The sequence below is a fragment of the Carcharodon carcharias genome, chromosome 13 (genome assembly GCF_017639515.1).
Source record: "Carcharodon carcharias isolate sCarCar2 chromosome 13, sCarCar2.pri, whole genome shotgun sequence".
Lineage (NCBI taxonomy): Eukaryota > Metazoa > Chordata > Chondrichthyes > Lamniformes > Lamnidae > Carcharodon > Carcharodon carcharias.
The window spans coordinates 106078056-106095027 of NC_054479.1; the positions used below are offsets into that span (position 1 = coordinate 106078056).

A 16972-nucleotide genomic window follows, 5' to 3' on the forward strand; every position below is an offset into this window, starting at 1 on the left:
TCCTCATCTCCAGACGAATGGTTGGCATGCTGAGGGGATGGCAGGCCTGAATCCTGAAGAATTTGCAAACCACTTGAAAAAGCTATTTGATGCAAGTATGTCATCTGTTACGGCAATGCCACCCTTCCACCTGGAATTGGGTGACCCCTGCTGCAATTTTCGCCTCTGAGTCTCCAAGTTGCACTGCCAGTGATGCAGGCCACCACCTGCTTTATTCAGTGGTGACCTCAGCCTGAATATTAACTTTGAGGGGATCACCAGCAGAGATTAGCAGCAGGGGCGTCCCAGATGAAAGGTAGTCAGGAAGGCATATGGCATGCTCACCTTCATCGGCAGGGGTATTGAGTATAAAAGCTGGGAAGTCATGCTGCAGCTGTATAGAACCTTGGTTAGGCCACACTTGGAATATTGCATGGAATTCTGGTTGCCACATTACCAGAAGGATATGGAGGCTTTGGAGAGGGTGCAGAGGAGGTTTACCAGGATGCTGCCTGGTCTGGAGGTTATTAGCTATGAGGAGAGGTTGGAAAAACTCGGATTGTTCTCATTAGAACGACGGAGATTGAGGGGCGCCTTGATAGAAGTTTACAAAATTATGAGTGGCATGGACAGAGTAGATAGTCAGAAGCTTTTTCCCAGGGTGGAGGAGTCAATTACTAGGGGACATAGATTTATGGTGAGAGGAGAAAACTTTAGAGGAGATATGCGGAGCAAGTTTTTTACACAGACAGTAGTGAGTGTCTGGAATTCGCTGCCAAAGGTGGTGGTGGAAGCAGGTACGATAGTGGTGTTTAAGAGGCAGCTTGACAAATTCTTGAATTGGATGGGAATAGAGGGATACGGACCCCGGAAGTGCAAAATGTTTTAGTTTGACAGGTAATATGATCGGCGCAGGCTTGGAGGGCCAAAAGGCCTGTTCCTGTGCTGTACTTTTCTTTGAAAGACCTGCAGATTTTCATTTCTGTTTCCATGTTGAGCTCTGGGGTCAATTCAATAGCCAAGGGAACAATAATAATATAATCTGTCAGGGCCATTTTACAACCTTTGCATTAATTTCGCCACTTTTATACAACTTAAATTTAATATTCCAAGTGAAATACATTTTTCAAATCCTGGATGAAATGAGATTAATTGTCAAGAAGAATGAAAATTTTATTTGTTGAAGATAAGCATCATGATAATATTCACTTCCACTAAAGAGCCAACATCAAGACCTCTCAGCCCGCTTTAACCATATCAGGTCAAATATACAGCATCAAATTCAAAATCTTTGACAACCAATTCTGAAGGTATCATATAAATTCTGACCATAAGGTGGCAGCACAGAGCTGCTTGGTTACAGTATTTAGGTATATGACCAATAACCATAAAGGCTGATTCCACAATCCCACTTGGAATTGTGATCGTATGCAGTATGTGTCAGAGAATGGGGGCTGCAATATTGTAAAATTATTTCTGACCCATGGTCTACCTGAGCACATTAGCTCCCACTAGCAAAATGAATCACCCCAAACAATTGAATTTTATCCCATATAAATTTAGGTATAATTAATAGGTGCATGGAATACAGATAAAGCAGCAAGAAAGAGTTATATCAAATTCATACAAGACAATGGTTAAGCCATAGCTAGAGTATACTGTAGAGCTTTGGATTCCCCATTAGAGAAAGAAGAGCACTGTGCACCATAGAATTACCAGTGTGATGCCAGGAATAAGAAACTATAGTTTTGAGGGCAGTCTTGAAACACTGGGACTACTTCCACTGTAGCAGAGAAAGTTAAGAACATAAAGAAGGGTATTTTATAGCATAAATAGGAATAAGCTATTTTCTGTGTTTGGAGAGGACAATTTAAAATTGTCACTGTGAGTGTGAAGAAGGGAAGGAGAGACATAGAAGGTTTGATGTAAAATCATTATATCCCTTCAAGGGAAAATAGGGTACCTTTACCCCCCAGCTCCTCTATCCCCCCACTTCTAGCCCCTTTTATCTCTTGTTCCTGTACCCCTTGCCTCACTCAACTCTTTTCCTCCAAATCCCATCTCCCCTTTAGGCTCTGCTTCTCCACTGAATTCCACATTTCCAAGGCTGAGTGGTGTAAAATTGGGACATGGGTAAAGGCCAGAATGTCAGGTGGGTTGGTAGCTGTGGCCTGATCATGGGCAGGGTGCACAGGTCTCAGAAGTGAAGTGGGAGAGATAGTTGACCTAAGCTGATAGCTCCATGACATGAAGCACAATGCGAGCAACCCAAATCCAGGGGCCTGAGGAATCACTGGGGTAACTGAAGAAGCTGAGGGGGTGGGGTGGGGTGGAGTGGTGAGTAGTCGGGGTAGGCCACGCTATCTCTGTTTCTCTCTCCACTGATGCTACCAGACCTGCTGAGTATTTCTAGCATTTTCTGAATTTATTGTATATCTGGGGCTTGGTTTGTGCTGAACAAAGAGGAGGTTAATATGCTAAAACTGATTAAATGTAGAATCATAGAGGTAATTCATCAAATAGTACCCTTGATAATTTGTTGAACAACATATTTGCTACCAGCTATTGCAAATGATACAAAGTAGATTGAGACATGGCTGTTCTATGTGATGAAATATCCCTGGGATAGCGGATTAAGTGGATGTGTAGGCTGGGGATGGGAGAGTAGTGGAGAGAGCAGGGCCTGTTCGTTGTATTACATTTGATGATTACTTGGTCAGGAGTTTTCAATTGTGGACTTATACTTAACTAGATGAACTTAGTGAATCATACTGAAGCCAGCAAAAAGACTAAGATAAATCTAGCTCTGTGAACATGGAAATAAGTGATCACGTTTCAAGGGCTGACTGAAGGTTGTGCAGAAGTGCAATTACTTTAAAGCTACCGAATACTATTCATTACTTGTGTTAAAAAAAATTACATTTATACAGGGCTTTAAACAATTCTGGACATCTCAAGCCACTTTACAGTCAATGAAGTACTTTTTGATGTGTAATCACTGTTGTAATGTAGGAAACGTGGCAGCCAATATGGGCACAGCAAACTCCCACAAACAGCAATGTGATAATGACCAGATAATCTGCCTTTCTGATGTTGATTGAGGGATAAATATTGGCCAGCACACATGGGATAATTCCCCTGCAATTCTTCGAAATGATGTCATGGATGAATACATCCACCAAACAAGCAGATGATGGTAAAAGCCAAATACTGCGGAAATCTGAAACAAAAACAGAAAATGCTGGAAAACTCAGCAGGTCTAACGGCATCTGTGGAGAGAAAGACAGAGTTAACGTTTCAAGTCCGCATGACTTGCATTGTTGCAATGAAGAATGTTGCTCTGAAGAAGAGTCATACAGACTCGAAATGTTAACTCTTTTTTTCTCCACAGATGCTGTTAGGCCAGCTGAGTTTTGACAGTATTTTCTGTTTTCGAAGCAGATGATGGTGCCCTGGTTTAATGCTTTATCTGAAAGACAGCACTTTCAACAGTACCACACTGGACTGTAGGCCTTAATTTTTTTGCTCAAAGCCTGGAATGGGACTTGGACGTGAAACCTTGTGACTCAGAGGCAAGGGTGCTACCAACTGAGCCACAGCTGACACGTACCATTAAATAATTTTGTCTATTGGTTTGTAGCCTGAATGTCAGTCTGAATACAGTATATATTCATCTGCCTACTGAAATGAGGGATCTTGTGGGAGATTTGATAATTACAGGGACCAGGATACTTTGTTTAATCCCTGGGTTGTTTCTGCATTTATGTAGATACTAGACAATTAAAAACTCACAGCTTTGTATGTGATGAAAGATCCACATACAGGGGACACTTAACCCAAATAGTATATCTGATTAAAAAGGCAGCAATATATTTAACCCCTTGATGTTTCCATTTTACTGTAATGAATAACCCCAGCTATTATGATAGATACATTTTAAACCACTGAGATGGGTATCTCCCCACTGAGACCCCACACTCTATCTAGCACTCCTTACCAATAAAAGAATTCCAACCCCACTGACTCAAACGTTGACCCCAATATATACCTTTCTGCTTCCAGCTGTTCCCTTTCCCTTTCTGCTCCTCTTCTCCTTCACTTCATTTAGTCTTCCTCTATCCTCCCATCCTCCACCTTGCCCATCACTTTTCAGCCCCCATCTTAATTTCCTCTTTCCCCTACACGTACCCTTCCCTTGTCCTCTTCTCTCTCATCCATCATCCCCCTCCCCTCTTTTTGCCACTGCACCCTCTCCTCTGTTCCTCCTTTTTTCACTCTCCTCTCATCTTCATCTCCCTTCCCCTCTCATCCCCTTCTCTCCTTTCCTAGTACATTAATTCTTTCACTTCCCCATCTTCCCATCTTCTCTTCTGTCCCCATCTCTTTCTTCTCACCTCTCCTCTTCTCCCCCTCTCCTTCCATTCATTTTTCCTCTTCCCTTTTTCTTTCATTCCTCATTCCCCCTCATCCTTCTCCCCGCTTTCTTTCACATTGATTCTATGTGCAATGCCGCAGGAAGTTGACTACTATAAATAAAGAAGGAAATCTCAAAGTCCACTTGCCAACCAATCAGCACCCCCTTCTCATGCAGGATAAATTGTTGTTCCCTTTGAGATTTGGTATTCTTGCATCTGTCCTGATGAGTGCAAGATGAAAAGCTTTGACAGGGTGTCTTTTTTCTCAGCAATACTTAAGTTCTGTACTGCCAAGCGACTATTTGACTGAAAAAATGGTGAATGAGGAAGGGCTTTATATGTTCGGGACATTGGGACTGGCTCTGGAGCAAGAGGGGCCTGTATTAGCGAGATGAGTTGCACTTGAACTGGACCATGACCAATGTCCTTGTGGGGCAGTGAATTTGTGTTCTAGTGGAGGGGTTAAACTAATCTGGCAGGGAGAGGGGAACCAGGACATAGCAGCAAAAAGGAGAGACAATGTGCATAGAAACCTGGGGGGATTCAAGATTTGAGAATATAAGAACGTAAGAAATAGGAACAAAGTAGGCCATTCGACCCCTTGAGCCTTCAATCAAATCGCTCCTCACTCTTCTAAACTCGTTTCAATAGCAACAGAAAATCACCCCTCACTCTTCTAAACTCCAGGATCAACAGCAACAGATTGAAAAATAATACAGAAAGAGCAGCAGTTAGATAGAAAAAACAGACTGGTGTGGTATTGGAATTCATGTGTGTTAATGGAGTTTTGCTAATAAGGTTGATGAGCCACAGGCATAAGTCACATGGTTATGTTATAGTAGTTACAACAGAGGCCAGGCAATATTGTTCAAGGATATTACAGTTCTGTAGATAGATGATATTCTAGTGGTTCAAAGACTAAAATCAATTTAGTACACTTAAGTCAATTTTAAGAACTTGTTCTAATTAATATGATAACATTGTCATTGCATTGTTTATACCACAAAGTTAGTTTTAGAAAACTGTGGTTTTATGAGAATATTTGGTTTAAGGAACAGAAAAGCTGTTACATTGCTGGGAGTTTACTATACACTTCCAAATAGTGAAGAAAATGGAGGAGCAAATCTGTAGATAAATTTGACAGAAATGTAAAATTAATAGAGCAGTAACAGTAGGGTACTGTAATGACCCTAATATGGACAACGTAAAGGGCAAGGTTGGTGAAAAATTCCTATGTGTACAGATCAGAATGTTCTACAGCACTACGTTTCTACCCTAACGAGGAAGAAACCAGTGCTGGATCTAGTTCTAGCGAAAGAAGTAAGGCCAGTGGCGTGCGTTCCAGATACTTACAATATTGGTTATCTAATTTTTTTGAGCCATAATTTTTTTTGTAAGCTTGTAAAACATCAGAGAGATGCGGCAGTAAGATTGAGACAAGAGCTGCAAAGCTGAGCATATGGAGCTGAGGTCAATGAGTGAGCTTCCCATCTGGTCTCAGCGGCACTGCATAAGTTACATTCTTAAGTCCACCGATTGGTCAGCGCAGTCCTCGCGCTTTGAACCAATTGGAAAAGGCGACGCATGACAGGAGGGGCGCTGATGTCACAATAGTTACTCGGTCGCCATAGTTACGCCCTAACGTTGCTATGGCTGAAGATATTGGCGGTTTGGAGCGCGCGTAGCTTCCAGCTCCAAACATCTCAGACATGTCAAATGGCAGCAAGTAAGAACTTGTTCTAATTAATACGATTGCATTAGTTTTAGAATATTGTGCAAAAGGCAACAAGAAGTGCGCAGCAGCAGGCAGCCGAGGAGCAGCACAATTTTGCAGCCCGGTTGAATTCAACAACTTCCCCAGTGTTTTTTTTGCCGGGTCGGGGCTTTAGGAAATGTCTAGTTACACATAAAAATCATGCCGGCGCTTACCCAAACAGAGGAGGCTGAAGAGGGAGATGCTCTCTTGTGTTGTCACATACTGACTACAGCCCTGCTGCAGTTTTTTTGCAGCACTCACAAAGCAACTGAGCAATTACTGAAACCACTAAAGAAAACCCCGTTGTCACTGAATTTACACTCCAGATTCCATCATAGTGTAACAGCCTCTTCCCCGTGTTTTTATTACAAAATGCAGAATGTCAGTTTATTTTCGCAGGGCAAGAATACAGTGAGGGTTTTTCTAAATACTGTGTAAATGATTTTCACATAATTTCGGCATAAAATCGCGTCACATTCAAACATGCTTGAATCGAACTTGCCAGAGCAATTTGATTCTCCACAGTATTTGCATTTGAAGTGGTAAATATGGAATATTAACTAAAATAAATATATTCCGATATATTAAAAGTTTGAGTGTTACTTGCTTTTCATTTTAAAACTTTAAGTAGGGATATTTGATTGTGTCTCTTGTCTACTTCCTAGACGTTACACAGTAAAAGCAAAACAATAATCTTTTGCTTTTTTTCTTTCCCTGAATCAAAGGAATTTTCAATGACAAAATACGAAACGTGCTAAAAATGGCTGCTTGTGTTATGGATGCTGGCATAGCAATCCCTAACTTACACCTTTTGATGTGACTGACTGGCAAATGGATGCAGCAGAGGGACAGAATGTAAATTAATAAATTCTTCAAAATTATTTAAATACATTCGATTGGATGTTCTATGTAAAACATGGCACTTAATGGTTGTTTTCTATGGCCCCTCTATACGCTTCTGTGTATTTACGTTAGAGGGTCAAAAGATAATTACTTTTAAGTATTTACTTCAAAACTTTAAGCTTAAAGCTTAAGGCATAGCCCTAGGAGCTAACATCATTTGCAGATGTGAAGAAGTGAATATAATTAATGTCAACTATCTAAGTAGCTTGTGCTGAACGTTTTAACAAGTAAACTGTTGAAAAAAATGAAAAGAACCAGCAATACGTTTTAACTTGAGAAGTACAAACATCAATTTACAGGAAGTCACTGTTGCGGAAGCTAGAGAAACTGAAAAAAGAAAGAAACATCCTGCCAGTCCTTCTGAAAGCAGGAAAACCCCAGAATTCATTGATTGGTCAGGTAAGGGAAAGCACATTTGATAGTCTACAACTACGGATTTTAAAGATTGGGTTAGGATGTCATGATGATTTACAAAAGGATCTATTCGCAAGAAATGGACCTCCTGTGGTGTTGTGGACTCTGATGCAAAATGTGGGGTAAAATTGGTCTTGGGGCTTAGCACAAAAGGGGCAATAGCTGTCAGTTGTCTCTTTTGCACTCAATGGCAAAGAGAACGTGGCAACTAGCGATGCTGCTGTACAAGACCAATTTCACCCTCATGGTCCCTCTGCCAGTCGGCTGCGTTTAAGTTGACTTATAAATTGAATCACAAATATCAACACTGATTCAATGAAAATGTAGAATTTTAATGCAACTACAATATCTAAATTGATGAATAATCCATACAAGATGGCTGCTCTGGGAGGGAATGGGACCTCAGCCACAAGAGGTGCTCTGCTCAACTTTCAGTTGCCCTCTTTCCATCTTGCCTGCTTCAAGCTCTCTTCTGTTTATCTCTTCCTCATCGGTGTTGCTTTTTGTGCTGCCTTTTTTTCTTTCTGTTTGGGTGGGAGGTGGTGGGTTGCATTGTGTAGTGTGGCAGAGAAAGGAGGCTGTATTTCTAGAAGTGGTTGCAGGGAAAATGTGGCACTCAGCAGGTCCTTCCCCATCTGCTACCTAACACTCAAAGTTCTGCCACACCCTGTTTCCTATCATTCCACAACCCACTACTCTCTTCGCTACTGTGCTCTCACTCACATCATTATTCCTACTTCTTCCCCTTTGAGTTATCCGCTCAGTCCCTGTATCGTCCCTGCCCACTCGCTCCATTGTCAGTGACCTAATCCTTAATGTTCCACCCACTTGCACTTGCTCCCTCAAGGATAGGAAATGAGAAGCCAGAGATGATCCTACTCTGCTCCTCCTCCTAGCCCTCCTACTCTTCCTGCCTATCTGTTTCCCTTAAAGAACTTCAGTTTGCTTTCAAAATTAACTTGCTGTCATTCACTGCCTTCCAAAATTCCACCCTCAATTTATCAGTCCTTTCTAACTACTGCCCCATCTTATCTCCAAGGTTCTAGAGCCCACCACCTGCAAGATTCATGCCTTCAAGGTCTGTGCCTGCCGCAGGTTCATGTTTGAATCCATTCAGTCAATTGCTATCTTGAAGGCAGAAAATGCTGGAAAAACTCAGCAGGTCTGATAGCATCTTTGGAGAGAGAAAAACAAAGTTAACGTTTCGAGTCCACATGACCCTTCTTCAGAGCTGAAGAGAAGTGGAAATGAGATGAAATTTATATTGTTTAAGGGGGTTGGGGACAAGCAATAGGCGGGGACAAACGAGGGATTGACAAAGATGTCATGAACAAAAGGACAAAGGGAGTGTTAATGGTAGTGGTTAGTGCTAAAACAGGTGCTAGTGGCGTAAAGGTAAGAAAACAGAATGTGATTATCGCAGAACAAGGATAGCATTGTGTGAAAGAACAACATGGAACTAGTGACAGATGGCCCCGTGGAGGATGGGGTGGGGGGAAAAAGGATAGAAAATGGGATAAAAAATGGGGATAAAACTACAGATAAATGAATAAAAATAATAAAAATAGAACATGGGTAAAAAATGAAAATGAATGTAGAAGAAAGGGGATGAAAAAAGGAGGTGAAGATGGAGGAGAGAGTTCATGGTCTGAAGTTGTTAAACTCAATGTTAAGTCCAGAAGATGAGGTGCTGTTCCTCCAGTTTGCGTTGGGCTTCATTGGAACATTGGAGCAGGCCAAGGACGGACATGTGGGCAAGAGATCAGGTTGGTGTGTTGAAACGGCAAGCAACAGGGAGGTCTGGGTCATGCTTGCGGACAGACTGGGGATGTTCCGCAAAGCGGTCACCCAGTATGCGTTTGGTCTCTCCAATGTAGAGGAGACCACATTGGGAGCAGCGGATACAGTAGACCAAATTGAAGGAGGTACACATAAAGCACAGCTATACCTGAAAGGAGTGTTTGGGCCCTTGGACGGTGAGGAGGGAGGTGGTAAAGGGACAGGTGTTGCACCTTCTGCGATTGCATGGAAAGGTGCCATGGGAAGGGGATGAGGTGTTGGCGGTGATGGAGTAGTGGCCCATGGTGCCCCGGAGGGAACGGTCCCGGCGGAATGCTGAAAGATGCGCACACATCATACCCATGATATCAGTGCAGCACATAATGTACTCCTTAACATAATGCATGCACATCTTGACACCCAACTTTTGGTAAGAAGAATGGGAATTTTTGGAGGGGTGCAAGGAGTCCCTTTAAATCAAGAAAAAAGTCAGGTTTTACTGATTCCATAACTAGGAAAAAAAACTCTGGGAATTATAAGTGGATATTGATTAAAAACTGATTTTAATGATCCTTAATTCCAAAATGTTATAAGACAGCACATAATGTACTATTAAATAGTATAAATATGTTATACCTTGTAATACCCTGTATTATTGTATGATGCAGGGCATTATATTTTGTATTATTATATTAGAGAACATAAAACTATTAATATTTAATTGAGGCCATTTGACCCTGCAACACTATTGTTGTAAAATTGAGAGCATTATGTCTTGCAGCATATTATAATTATGATGTAATACAGGGGTGTTATCATGGGAAACAAATTGTATTATTATGTACTACCGGCATCGTACCACACCATGGACTAAAATTCTCACCCCTCTCTCTACTGGCAAGTGGAGAGCAGACAGGGCACTGATAACCTCCAATACTAACCATGCTGGAAAATGTGGGCTCACTTCATTTCAATTTTGATGACTAACACCCATGCTGCTATGGGTGCATGCTAGGGCCCCCACCAGAGAAAAGGCAGGGGGGTGCAGGGAAGAAGGGTCAACAGAGGGCCATCTGGGAGGGGCCACTGATGGTAATAAGGTTGATCGATCCTCTTATTAAAAGGGCATTACTCTTACTAAAAGGGTTGATCCAGGCATTGCAGGATCCTTTCCCAGATCTTCTCTTGGCTTCACAACCAGCCCCAGGCAGAACTGTATGACTGCTTGGATGTGGCATCCTTGTCACTAAAGGTAGTAGGTAGATTGGCCTCGATGAAATTCCAGGCAAGGGAACCCCTCTCCTTGGCAATTCCCACCCTCATATCATGGGCCATGTTGGAGGCAGATGGAAACTTCACCCATGCCAGGCTTGTTGGAACTTGGCAACAAGTGGAATTCTAAGGTCAGTTAAGAAGTATGTCGCCTGTGTGCTGTTGTGAAACACATCGGCATGCTTTCCCACTAACATGGATGGACGATAGATGTTGTAGTTATAGTATTTTATGTGAAAAAGAGTTTGCTATATATTTTAAATGACTGTGTTGCATAGAACTACATAGAATTTACATCACTGGAACAGGCCATTTGCTCCACGCAGGTGCTTATACCACATGTGCCTTCTCCTACTCTAATTATCTCTTCTCACATTGTTCCCCCATGATCCTCCATTCTCTTCTTTGCCATGCATACAAGGGCATTCTTGATGCATACATCAGTGTCATCCACTTCAACCTCTCCATTTGGCAGTGAGTTCTACATTGCCATCACTCTGTGTAAAATTCCTTGCTTGTTCCTTTATTTTTTTTTTTAATTGTGACACAAAACATTGAATTGAATTGAATAGATGGGAAGTGCATGCACTGGTAGTTTTATAACTTCATAAATGTGCTAGCAAATCTTCCATGACATTGTTAACGACAGTTTGGTGGATTCATTATTTCATAATGATAGGAGCACTACCTTGTAAAATACAGTGAAATTATTCATTATGTGGTGTAAATTAATACTAAATGTTAACAATTAATGCAAATGTTATCAGTATTATGAAATGCTAAAAGTACCCAATTTTCACATTTATATTATTATTCATAGCTCTAGGTACTTATTTTGATCGGTGCAGGGAGCATTTTAGTGGTAGAAGTGGAATATTTTATATAAGTGAAATTTAAAGCGGTCTAGACAATTAAAGTTACAGAATAGGGGATATTTGTGCCACCTATGGAATTAGCAGTCTTGCCAGGGTTGAAAGAAGAGTAGGTTAAGAATTAACAGGCATAAATGAAGGCAAAGGAAGCTGAATACACTGATTTGAAACAGCAGGCAAGCAGCAGGAGCAGCTCAACTCTGACCGCGTTTTAATATCTGCTGAACACATGGTACTGAACAAGGTGACTGAGGAGGGTGACACTGCAAATCCTCATCCCTATTTGGAAGGAAGTGGCCACAGCTGACTGGTGCTGCCACTGGCAGTGCCATCCTTAATCTAGATAATAGCTACAGTTGTTCTTATAGCAGATGGCTTAGCTCTGCAACTGCCTCTCTGCTGAACTGGATCATGTGAATACAATTTTCCATAGTCATTGCTAATAATAGTTGGTCATATATTGGCGTGTGTGATCAATCAGTTCTTAATGACTGAAGGCCACCCTGACATGCCTTCAATGGTGCAGTATCATTGAAAGCATGACAAACAGTGAAGTTTTTTAAATTCATTTTTGGGATCTGGGCATTGCTGGCTAGTTGCCCTTGAGAAGCTGCCTCCTCGAGCCACTGCAGTCCATTTGGTATAGGTAAACACACAATGCTTTTGAAGAACCAACCAGTAAAATGGTTGGTCAGGGCTTCACTCGTAGTTGTACCTTTAAATGACGGAACAGTCTCGAGGGGCTAAATGGCATATTCCTCTTCCTACTTTTCTATGTTCCTAAAATTTGATACTGAGTCACATGGGGAGATATTAGGGAAGGTAAAAGAGGTAGGTTTTAAGGAGCATTTTAAAGAAAGAATGAGAGGTGGAAGGTGGAAAGCTGTAGGGAGGGAATTCCAGATCTGGTGGCTGGGGAAGCTGAAGGCATGGCCACCAATGGTGGAGCGAAGGGAATGCAAGAGATCAGAAATGGAGGAATGCAAAGTTCTCGGAGGGTTTCAGGGCTGGAAGAGATTGTAGAGAAGGATGAGGCCATGGTGGAATTTGAAAGCAAAGCTAATTTTAAAATTGAGGGTTGCTGGATCCAGTATATGTTAGCATGTACTGGATGGGTAAACTGGGCGCTGCAAGTTAGGCTGAAAGAAAAATACTGCGGATGCTGGAAATCTGGAAGAAAAACAAAGTACTGGAAAAACTCAGCAGATCTGGCAGCATCTGTAGAGAGAGGAACAGAGTTAATGTTTCAAGTCCATATGGCTCTTCTTCAGAGCTAAAGAGAAGAAGAAATGTGATGGATTTTATACTGCTTAAGAGGGGGTGGAGCAGGTGAAGTAAGAAAGAAGGTCAGGGATAGGTGGGAGTTAAGGAGAGATTGACAAAGATGTCATAGACACAAGACAAAGGTAGTGTTAATGGTAGTGGTAAGGACTAAAGAAGGTGCTGATAGTGGTAGAATGTGTTAATAGCAGAACAAGGGTGAGCACTCTGAAAGCACAACATAGAAACAAGTGACAGATGGCCCGGTGGGAGTGGCGGGGTGGAGGCTGGGGGAAAAAGGATTTTAAAAAATGAATCAATAAATAAAATATGAAAATAAATAAGGATAAAAATAAAAATAAAATTGAAATAAAATAAAAAAGGATTCAAAAAGAAGTAGAGTTGGAGGAGAGAGTTCATTGTTCGAAGTTGTTGAACTCAGTGTTAAGTCCAGAAGGCTGCAAGTTAGGATATGGGTAGTATAGTTTTAGATTAACTTAATTTACAGAGGATGCAAGATGGGAGACTGGCCAGGAGAATATTGGAGCAGTTGAGTCTAGATGTAACAGAAGGGTTTCAGCAACACATGAACTGAGGCATGGGTGGAGATAGTTGTTAAATTACTATACAAATTCAAGTTGTTACTGCTGAGAGCTGAGGAGTTTAGGGAAGGAATTCTGGAACTTTGGGTGTATGAAAGCATGACTGCCAGTGGTAGGGCGAAGGGAGGAAGGAATGCTTCAGAAGCCAGAGTCCAAGGAGTGCAGCTTCTGCTAATTTGAGCCCCAGGCTTACGACAAAGGAGGAAATCTCTCCAAGGAAACATTTCCCAAGGAACACTTACTGAAAAATAATATTCACCTTCCCCACTGCCACTGTATATACAAATCTTCATGCAAACACTGACAGTTGTTGAATTTTCTGTATAAACAAAATAAAGAAAAGGGGTTATAATCACTCTGTGCTGCTGTCCATTGTAAGGTAGAGGGTAGATGGTAAAACCCATCCCATGCATCCAGAATATAGTCTGATAATGTCCTATATTCAGTCTGAATATGTCATAAATGACATTTCTGCTTTTATATATACAGACTGGATCATATTCCTACTATATATCTAAAATTTAAAAGATTCCACTTTGGAATAATCAGTCTAAAATAATTTACTAGTTAGCCCTTAACATTGCATGACCATAAACCAGAATGAGACTAATTGATCCCAAAAATGGGATCAGAATCAGATGTTGTAAAACTAAACTAGAGTGTTGCATCCAGTTCTGGTCACAATTTAGGAAGAATATGTGTGTCCTTGAGAGAATGCAGAGGACATTTACTAGAATGTTTCTAGGGATGAGGGATTTAGTTAAATTGGAGAAGCTAGTATTCTTCTCCTTAGAGCACAGTGGACTGAGGTAAAGTTAGTGGTAGTGTACAAGATTATGACAGGTTTAAATAAAGTAGATGAAGAAAATCTGTTCCTTTTAGCTGATGATACAAGGACTAGGGGACAGAGGTTTAAGGTTTTGGGCAAGAAATACAGGGGGATGTGGAAATAATTTTTTTACACAATGAGTGGTAATGGCCTGGAACTTGCTGCCTATAGTGGGTGGGTGGGTTTGGAGGGGGGGGGGGGTGGCTCAATGAATTAGAAAGGAAATTGAGTGGGTACTTGAGGGAAATAAACTTGCAGGGTTACAGGGACAAGAGTGGGGGAATGGGAATGACTCTTTGAATGTCATTATGATTATAATTATTATGACATCTACATTTAACAATCAAAGTTCTCATACAATAAAATATTAATATTTCAACCGTATTTCATGTGAGTCCCTTCCTATTTGCCAATCAATTTGTACAAACATATGCCAGAAATTATGGTTGGCCAAAACATCCTGGCAATGTTTATATTTTTTTAATATCCGTAGTATGGGTATTAAATGCAGCTATTCTTTAAATTCTTCACCTGAACAACTTCCAAAATATGTTTATCTATCAACTTCTCATGCTAGTTGATGGACAGTTTTATGATAGTTAGTGATGCCGGTGTCTGTTCCTCCTTTTCTGGTGTTTTTATTGTTTTAGCCCTTATTTTACAACAAACAATATTTCATTAAACATTTAATTAACAGCAGGTATTCAATTAGCAGTGAGCTATGATCAGTTTTATGTTATTCATTTATCTTACAGCGGTTAAAAGCATCAGAAATTTATGTAGAGGCTCTTAAACAGACAATGTATAAATTCTATAAAACCATTGGGCTATAACAGCTTGTTTTTCCAACTGTAGCTGAGAACAGTTCAATCCAAGTTGCTGAATGACTGATCATTTACTCAATCGGTGTCATTTTAACTATCAGTGGTGGTGTAAAATTAATATTTTTGGATTTGCCAGCCATGCCCAATCTTCCTTTCCCGTTAGCGTCAATGTAAAGGAAGATTGGGGGATTGTATAATGCATGACCGATCTAATATCACCTGTTCAATGTGATCACTAAATGTTGAAATTACCTCCAGAATGTGCGTTTATCACTTGGTCCGTCAATGGATCAACTTTGGGATGCCAGCTGTTTGACTTCCACCTGGATGCTCCATTTCTCCTCAGAAGTGCCTATGGTGAGTCACCGGGCTGTCTACCTATCGCTTCATCTAGCCATACTGGCTCAGCTAACTAGCAAGTACACTTTCCTTAATGCAGCAGTGCTACAATCTAAGCTTCATAATGTGCTCAGAGGCATTAGATTGCTGTGGTGAAATATATTACAAGCTTACTTCTGTCAATTTAATATAGAACCTCTCTCAGTTAATTGTCAGATTTTTTGATCACTTGGACTGTTCAGCTTCTGGCTGTTTTCTTTGACTGACCTGACCATCAACTGATTTTGGCAAACTGCTTTGCTTTAAGCAGTTTATGTGGTTTTCTGACTGCTGACAGTCCAACTGTTGACTGGCTTAGGGAAAATACCCTAATACCTTTTTATACCTTAAATTTTGTTGAAAACCAAATTTTTCAGTTCAAACCTCAAATGTTCAATTAGGGAGAGTTAATTTGTTCATGTGAGTCCCTTCCTATTTGCCAATCAATTTGTACAAACATATGCCTGAAATTATGGTTGGCCAAAACATCCTGGCAATGTTTATATTTTTTTAATATCCGTAGTATGGGTATTAAATGCAGCTATTCTTTAAATTCTTCACCTGAACAACTTCCAAAATATGTTTATCTATCAACTTCTCATGCTAGTTGATGGACAGTTTTATGATAGTTAGTGATGCCGGTGTCTGTTCCTCCTTTTCTGGTGTTTTTATTGTTTTAGCCCTTATTTTGGACAATAGAAACTTCAGTTACTGAGAAAAAAATATTGGACAAAATGTTTTCCAAAGGTTTTAAGGTCAAGTTGTTGTTCTCCTTGGAAATTATTGGTAGGTTCTCCTGACTGCTCATTCAGGACTGGTAGTCTTCATAAGTCCTTAGCAGTTTCTAACTGGTAGTTCTCCAACTGTTTACCTAATTTTTGATCCATTTGCGATTTTTGTTGTTTTACTTTGAGCCAATTTAAAAATGTGATAGTGAAGGAGTAATGAAAAAGTGTAATAAACAGTGAGGAAGAAAGTAATAGGCTTTAAGAAGGCATGGACAGGCTGGTGGAACGGATGAAATTCAATGCAGAAAAGTGTGAGGTGATACATTTTGACAGGAAGAATGAGAAACAATGTGGGATGTGTGTGCACACAAATCTTTGAAGGTAGCGGGTTAACAGGTTAATAAAGCAAATGGGGCCCTGGCATTTATAAGTTGAGGCATAGGGTACACAAGGCAGGAAGAGATGCTAAACCTATCTAAAATATTATTTCAGCCCCAGTTGGAATATTGTATCAAATTCTGGGCAACACACTTTAGGAAGGATACAAAGGCATTGGAGAGAGTACAGAAGAGATTTACTAGAATTATTCCAGTGATGAGAGATTAAGGTTAAATGATAGATTGGATAAACTGAGATTGTTGTTCTCGGAGCAGAGATGGTTAAGGGAAGATTTAACAGAAGTGTTTAACAGCATGAAGGCTTTAGATAGTGTAAATGAAGAGTAACTGTTTTCAATGGCTGAAGGGTACAGGTGAGGACACAGATTTTAAGATGATTGGCAAAAGAATCAGAGGTGACACGAAGAAAAGCGTTAATACACAATGGGTGGTTAGGACTTCGATTTACTGTCCGACAGGGTGGTGGATTTCTTTCAAAGGGAAATGAATAAATACTTGAAGGAAAATAGTTCAGGGATACGGGAAAAGAACGTGCGAGTGGGTCTAAATGGGTTGCTATTTCA

The 16972-nt window shown here is 40.6% G+C and overlaps 1 protein-coding gene across 3 annotated transcripts in view; it reads left to right on the plus strand.

The window, feature by feature from the left end:
* Window positions 1-6017: 6017 nt before the first annotated feature.
* Window positions 6018-16972, plus strand: part of dyrk4 (dual-specificity tyrosine-(Y)-phosphorylation regulated kinase 4) — a 92318-nt gene continuing 81363 nt past the window's right edge. For 2 of the 3 annotated variants that reach the window (XM_041203193.1, XM_041203192.1), the window contains exons 1-2: window positions 6042-6120; window positions 7353-7452. In XM_041203193.1, coding sequence (XP_041059127.1) covers window positions 6104-6120; window positions 7353-7452 — 117 coding nt within the window. In that variant the 5' untranslated portion in view covers window positions 6042-6103. Of the gene's footprint in view, window positions 6121-7352; window positions 7453-16972 lie in introns of all 3 variants that reach the window. The other variant, XM_041203191.1, reaches the window with a different exon arrangement.